The sequence below is a fragment of the Lissotriton helveticus genome, chromosome 7, assembly GCF_964261635.1.
Source record: "Lissotriton helveticus chromosome 7, aLisHel1.1, whole genome shotgun sequence".
In the NCBI taxonomy this organism is placed as follows: Eukaryota; Metazoa; Chordata; class Amphibia; order Caudata; family Salamandridae; genus Lissotriton; species Lissotriton helveticus.
In genome coordinates this window covers 36,961,057-36,968,840 of record NC_136068.1, presented here as the reverse complement: position 1 = coordinate 36,968,840, position 7,784 = coordinate 36,961,057, and the positions used below count along the sequence as shown (strand labels likewise).

At 41.9% G+C, this 7,784-nt stretch overlaps 1 protein-coding gene across 2 annotated transcripts in view; it reads right to left on the bottom strand.

Moving 5' to 3' along the window:
• Positions 1-7,784, bottom strand: part of GSK3A (glycogen synthase kinase 3 alpha) — a 214,329-nt gene that overhangs the window by 47,511 nt on the left and 159,034 nt on the right. Inside the window, exon 11 of one of the 2 annotated variants that reach the window (XM_078651335.1) lies at positions 4,843-5,058. The exons of the other annotated variant lie outside the window; for it this stretch is intronic. Within the exon in view, the coding sequence (XP_078507461.1) occupies positions 4,982-5,058 (77 nt within the window). The 3' untranslated portion in view covers positions 4,843-4,981. Of the gene's footprint in view, positions 1-4,842; positions 5,059-7,784 lie in introns of those variants that run through there. 2 annotated transcript variants of the gene reach the window in all.

Below are 7,784 nucleotides of genomic sequence, written 5' to 3'. Positions count from 1 at the left end.
ACCCAACCACCAGATTGCGGAATATGCACAGCATAGTGAATCCAGAAAGATTCACGCTGCAAAAAGGGCTTTATGAAAGAAAAGGCAAGAGAGAAAAAACTTGCCAAGCATATATGGGAACCTATTTATAGATGGAAGGAAGCTGTGAATGATAGTTGAAGTGGACTTGAACTAATTTCATACTGATGTGTAAATTTTAAATAAGACCGCCGGTTGCTCCTGGAATAAGGCTGATTGGCTGTCTTACTGGGCTCTCTTTTAAAAAATATTTAGGATCTTATTAATTGGCATTTTATGTAGATTGATAACTTTAAAAAAAGGGGGCCCTTGTGATATTAATTTCATAGATGAATTGCTGCTCTATTGGATTTTAAAATTCAATGGATATTATACATTTTTATTGTATTTTGATGGGAAATGTGATCCTCAAGTAATAATTGTATGTTTATTTTTGTACTGTACCTCTTGGGCAAAATTAAAATAAAAAAAAAAATCTAAGAAAAAAACTGCCAAGTCAGTATTAACTAACTGAGAAAACTGAAGAATGACAAACACATGTAAGATGCTTATGTGAGCTGCACATTGGAGGTCTATGCGTCTGTCTTTGAAAATAATAGTCCTAATGATGTGGTCTGCTTGAAATTAGCCTGGAGAGGAGCAGGACAAGGACCAAAACAGACAAAAACAAAGGCAAGCTGATTAAAAACCAATGTGGAAGACTCTGGAGTGTTGGCGCCCAGGGCCACAAGAATATTATGCTGCTTGCATCACATCGAAGAGATTTAAAATAACACTTTACAGGACTAACTTTGAGGAGCTCGCACTGCACTCCCCTCCTCCCACAACCTGCCCAGTAGCCCATGGTGTCTGCTGCTCTACAATCAGACAGAAAACAGATGTTCTTCACCACAGGTCATAGGAGTTTCTCCTGCTGACAACAGCTAGTCATTCTGTTTTAGGAACAGTTGCACTGGGCATACCCTGCCAACTTAGAGCAAACAAAGCAAACACAAGGAGATGGACGGAGCACAGAAATCGGTCCCAGAATGCTTGTTTCCGGTTCAGGGAAGACCTGGCTTGGCAATTCGTGGGTCCCTTGCTCACTTTGCCAATGGATTCAAGCTAGCCTGGCTGATGAAGGGTGTAACCCAGAAACAGGTCCCAGGATGCTTGTTTCCGGTTCAGGGAAGACCTGGCTTGGCAATTCGGGCTGGACTGTTCCCATGAGGCACAGGGTCGAGACTGATTTGCATATAGCTGGGTCTGAACTGAGCGTCGAAGTGAGCTGAAGAATGATGGATTCAACCCAGTTCTGTGACTGGGGGGGCGAGTGTCTGAAAAGTTTCAGCGCTCCGTCCATCATCTTGTTTTTGCATAGTATATACAGAGCCAGCTTCCTACAGGTGGTGGCAGCTGAAAGCAGCCACTCAGCTTGGACACTCGTGTTATTTCATTTTTAAGGAGACATCTCCAAGATGCCCTCTGTGTGCATTTTTCATTTAATCCCACATTGGCATCAGTGTGGGTTTAATGTGCTGAGAAGTTTGATACCAAACTTCTCAGTTTTCAGGGCAGCCATTATGGTACTGTGGAGTTCATAATGACAAACTCCAAGTACCATATACTCTTAATGGCAGCACTGCACTTACAATGTCTAAGAATTGACCTAGACACTGTAGGGGTACAGGATTTATGCACCTGTACCCTCACCACTGGTATAGTGCACCCCGCTACAGGGGTCACTGATCTATGCCAGGGCAGTGGGTTGTAGGCATGGTACACAGGGATGTGTGCCATTTCGACTCTTCACTTTGTTCTGCGCCAAAACATGCAGCCGGCAGAGGCAGTGTGAATGTGTCAGGGTACAGGACCTCTAAGGGTGGCACAATAAGTGCTGCAGCCCATAGAGGCCTTCCCTGGTCACAGTGCCCTGGTTACCTGTGATACCATTTACCAGGGACTGACCTGTGGCCAGAGTGCGCCAATTAGGTTTGATCTCCAATGCAGTTTTAGGGAAAGAACATAGGCCCTGGGTACCTTATTGCCAAGAGACAAGGGCACACAGTCAAAGCACATCAGTAGTTCAGCAAAAAGTGGGAGTTACCATGCAGAAAGAGGGCACTTTCTCACACTGATCTCCAGCATCCCGCAGACACTCCAAAGCAAAGACTGAGGCCTTCGGCACCACTAAAAACCAGATACCTGAAGCCATTACAGCACCAACATGTGCAGCCAGAGTTTAAGTGGTCCACTGGTGTCAACAAGGTCCCCCAGCCCTTAAGTTCATCATTGTTTCACTCCTCTTGGACTCCCCGTTGCCACTCCAGCCTCTGCATGCAGGCCCCCTCGACTGCTACTGCTCACAGTAAGAAAACCAGATGCCTAGAGAAACCTCAGCATCCGTTGTCTCCGGGCGTGGAGAAGAAGACCTGGGGTGTCCCTATGTCCCCGAGCATCACAAGCCTAGGACCCCCCCCTCAGGTTCACCACGAATGGTCTTCCAACCAGAGCCTGCAGCATCTTTCCACAGTGACCCATCTCCAAAGAAACCTACTGGGCTCCCAACGCAGTTTTGCACCCAGCACCTGTCCGTCCTCATGCCGCTGGTTTTCTGCTGGTGTCACCTTTGACCTTGCCCACCCTCACCTTAACTCCTGGAGATCGGTCCTGTAAGTCAATGTATTATGCCTGTTTGTAGAACTTGCTCTTCCTTCCATAGAATAACATTGGAGATTTCAGACATTGCAGTGTCCACTTTTTCAAGTGAACTACTTTTATTTAAAAATGTTCTTACCTGAACAATTTTTCAGAGATAGAGAGAGATATAGAGAGATAGAGAGATATAGAGAGATATAGAGAGATATAGAGAGAGAGAGAGAGATATAGAGAGAGAGAGAGAGATATAGAGAGAGAGATATAGAGAGAGAGATATAGAGAGAGAGATATAGAGAGAGAGATATAGAGAGAGAGAGAGAGATATAGAGAGAGAGAGATATAGATATAGAGAGAGAGAGAGATATAGATATAGAGAGAGAGAGAGAGAGAGAGATATAGAGAGAGAGAGAGAGATATAGAGAGAGAGAGAGAGAGAGAGATATAGAGAGAGAGAGAGAGATATAGAGAGAGAGAGAGAGAGATATAGAGAGAGAGAGAGAGAGAGAGATATAGAGAGAGATATAGAGAGAGATATAGAGAGAGAGAGAGAGATATAGAGAGAGAGAGAGAGATATAGAGAGAGAGAGAGAGATATAGAGAGAGAGAGAGAGAGAGATATATATATATATATATATATATATATATATATATATATATATATATATATAGAGACGCGCTATTTTTATAAATTGGTGTGGATCTCCTTGAGTCGTTTGTGTCTTTTATTAATCATTGTGTGTATTTGCAGATGGCTTGCACTCCTCTGCGTTAGGCCAAAGGCTGCTCGACCACACTGCCCTCAAACAGGGCACTTTGGAACTGCATAGCACGCCCCTGTCCACTCATAAGGAAACCCCTGGACTCTTTACACAGTACATCAGGTACTTCATATATCACATAAAGAGCTAGCTTTCTACACTTTGGAAATTGCAATACGTAACACCTTTCAAGGAAACACTAGGCAGCGTGCCCCTAAATTAAAGCCTGCATGTCTCATGCTAATTGACGCTTAACTAAAAACGCTGGGAATGCTGGGTCATGTAGTTAGTGCGTGTGGTTGTGCCATCTCCAAAATTTGCTTTCACAACATAAGGATGGGAATAGCAGAGCACTAATTGCTGCTAGTGATAAAGGGACATTTTTCAATAATATCCTATCGACATTAAAATGGAGATGCTCAATTAAAAGGGAGGGGGAGATTACAAAAGGCCAGGTCTTTATAGGTTCAAAATCATAATAAACAAAAATGGAAGTGGTTAATCTACATGTGTATAATAGCATATAGGTGTGAGCACATTTAGGACAGAAATCAACATGGGACAATGAAAAAGGTAGAGTCTCAGTCACAGACATCACAAAAGGTAATACACCTGATATGATCAATAAATGATGTGGATCTCAGACAACTCATCTGAACCAAAGTGAACAGTGTTGTATTTCACAATCAAAGACGCTTCTATCTGAAGTAGTCGCCTTTCAAAGTCGCCTCCTCTGTGATCTTTTTGGATCACACCTAAAACTGACCACTTTAATTTCTGTTAATTATGCTCATGCCAAATGGTTTTTCACTAGTGGTGCAGTCAGTACCTCACACCAAATCCTTGATGTGTGTTGGCCAATACATTTTCACACTGCGAGAGGTTTGACCAATTTAGAGTTTATTACAGGGCAAATTATGACAGACTAGGTTTTTGGTTTTGCAGTAGAACTCGGTTTAGTTTTGACACCACAATGTTAAAATATTGACCCCTCAATCGTTTGCGCACCGCAATATAATCCACACCGATGATGGCCAGTAATGGATGGTAAATTCCAGAGGTCTCAAATTGAACTCAAAGGTTTATTAAGTGGCAGTGTAGGCTCTACTGATACCGTCTCTAATATTGCACCTTCTTTTTAAAGCAAACATGGGAGAAGGTATTGTAGTTTTCAATGTAGACTATATGCTATGTTTTGCAGAATAATTTTTTTGAATTGGTTGGTGGGAGCAAAAAGTTGTGACACACCATGTTCAACACATTCCTTAGTTTAATGGAGATTTGTAATAATGTCTCTCTTGGTGTGAACTAAGCTCTCGAGTGAGTTCTTGATAAAATTCTTGAGGTAGCAATGTGGTTTTAAGATCTTCCAAACGTTTGAAATATTCATCTGTTTTCACAATTTTTACATATTCTCAAAAACTAGTTATAACGTAAGTATCCCACAAATTGCGTGGATGACTGCTCATATCGTAGGAGACTATTCTTGTCATTGGATTCGTGAACAAAGTTGACACTAGTCTACTGCTGTCAACTACAACTGATGTCCAAAAAGTTGATATCAACTATCATAAGTGATGATGAACTTGGCCTTTTTTTCTTTTATGGAGCCAACTGAAAAGATGAAAGAGATGTTCTTGATGACCTGTCCATATAAAAAAAGAAATGTCAACTATATCGAACTCACATAGACCCACATGTTCATTTCAATAGGGTTATTCTGATACACAAATGTTTCTTCAAATTCCACCATACAGAGAACAGCTACTACTAGAGCGAAGAGACTTTCATGGCTGTCCCTTTGGTCTGTAAGTAGAAGTCACCATTGAAAAGAAGGATTATGTTACTTCTGTTCTTGGCATGTAGTGCTGTAGATTCAAATGCTTTGCACAAGTCCACCATCAAGTGTTGGGCTCAGATGATTACAAGTTGTTTTTGTTCCAAGAAGTTTTCTTCGAGTCACATAGGCTGTGTGACTCCGCCTCTTGGTAATACTGCACATGGTCGATGTCATTTTCAGATTGTTTTGATATGCAAGTATTGAGACGTCCATGCGTTACTATGAAATAAACTATATAAACTGCAACCTACACAAGAATTTTGGGGAGGAGGGTTGGCGCATGTGAATCTACAGCACTACATGCCAAAAACAGATGCTTACAGGGTAAGTAGCTTAATCTGTTCGAGGCATGTGTGTGAGAAAGTGCCCTCTTTCTGCATGGTAGCCTCCACTTTCTGCTGAACTGCTCATGTGCTTTGACAGAGTGACCTGGGCTCCTGCTCATCAGGTACCCAGGGCCTATGTTCTTTCCCTAAATCTGCATTGAAACCAAAACCCAATTGGCATCTCGGCCACAGGTCAGCCCCTGGTAAGTGATACCACAGGTACCCAGGGCACTGTGACCAGGGAAGACCTCTAAGGGCTGCAGCACTTATTGTGCTACCCTTAGAGTTCCTGTACCTTCACACACTGCCTTTGCAGGATGTGGGTTTTGGTGCAGAACAAAATAAAGAGTCGACATGGCACACATCCCCGTGTGCCATGCCTACAACCCACTCCCCTGGCATAGATCAATCACCCCTCTCTCTGGGTGCATAGGTGCATGAGCCCTGTACCCCTACAGTGTCTAAGTCCATTCTTAGACACTAAGTGCAGTGCGGTTATTAAGAGTATATGGTGCTGGGAGTTTGTCGTTACACATTTTTATACAAAAACAATTGGTCTGAAGTTCAGTCTTTGAGCGTGTGAATTCATTTACTGACTGAGTATGTACAACAAATGCTTAACACTGTCCTCTGATACTGCCTTACTGCCCAACCACACTACCATAAATAAAGAGTAAGGTTCTATCTAACTTTACCTCTGTGCACACTATACCTCACTTTGGCATAGTATATACAGAGCCAGCTTCCTACACTTCTAAGAGAATAGCGATTAAAAAGGATGTTACCCAGTTCTTGGCATGTGGAGCTGTAGATTCCCCTGCTTTGAATACCCCCAACATCTAGTGTTGGGTCCAGATGTTTGCAAGTTGTTTTTCTTCTAAGTAGTATCTCCTAGTCACGAGGTAAGGCGAAAACTCCTTTCAGGGATAGTGCACATGGTTATCAACTCCATTGTTAGAGTGTTTTCCCGTAAGAGGGTGAGAATGGAGTAAGTGTAGTATTGAGGTGTCCATGCGTATGTATATATATATATATAATGAATAACTAACAACTACAGGTACCAGGGGAGGCGGGAATGTGCATGTGAATCTACAGCTCTACATGCCAAGAACAGAGGCTTACTGGGTAAGTAACATTATCCGTTTGAGGCATGTGTGCTGTAGATACACATGCTTTGCATAGACTATAAAGCAGCATACTCCTTAAGCAGTGGCTAACCTGTAGATGTAAGAAACAACAAATAACTGTGGGTCTAATGATACGTTCAGAACATGCTATGTATAGCTGGCTATGTGTCTGCTGCTACTGTTTAAGTAGAGGACAGACTGGACAATCAACCACTGTGAAAAATGTCCATCAGTTACTCATTTTCGGGCTCCCAGTACATCATTTGGTCTACTCCACAGTAGTATGACCACCACTCTATCCCCATAGATATATATCGGAGAAATATAGTGGTGGATGAATGTCTGGTAGGTTTTTTTTATATAAATATTTGTGAGTAACGGAAAGCAGTGCATAAAAAATAAGTGCGAAGGGGAAAATATAAGTATAAGATTAGATAGTGCATACAAACATTACTTTATTCTAAGGTCATGCACCTCCAATGTTAAAAACAACAATAGTGCAAAAAAGTCAGATGATTCAAACAAATAACTTCTGACTGGGCTATCTGGTCGACATGTTTCTGCGGGTAAAGGTCATCAATTATACCAACCGCTTCCTCAGGACCCATAAACTTAATTGCTACTGCATAACGTGATAATGTGTGAAAACAACAGGACATTTGTGAACAGAAAAAAGTGTCACCTGTACACTTCCATTTTCCTCCTATGAAAGTCCGGTTGAAATAAAGCCAGCATGTCAACATGTAATGAAATATAAACAATAATAACACCTTCATTAGTAAGGGCTATACAAGCGATATTGCTATCATCATATCAATACTGTATCTGGGTCAAATGACCCTAGTATGAATCACATTGTATCTAAAATCAATGCCTCACCTTAATTTGTAAGGGGAATTGCCTCACCTCACCTGGCAAACAGCTCAGGAAAATGAAGCCCCGCTCTAAAAATGCAGAAAAATGTATACAAAGATCAATATTAAAAAACCTGTGTCGGGTCAAGGCAGAGACAAACCTGTGGGATGCTCAGAAGGCAAGCCACTGGGGGTCAATTGTCTTATCATTCCAAAGTCTAGTT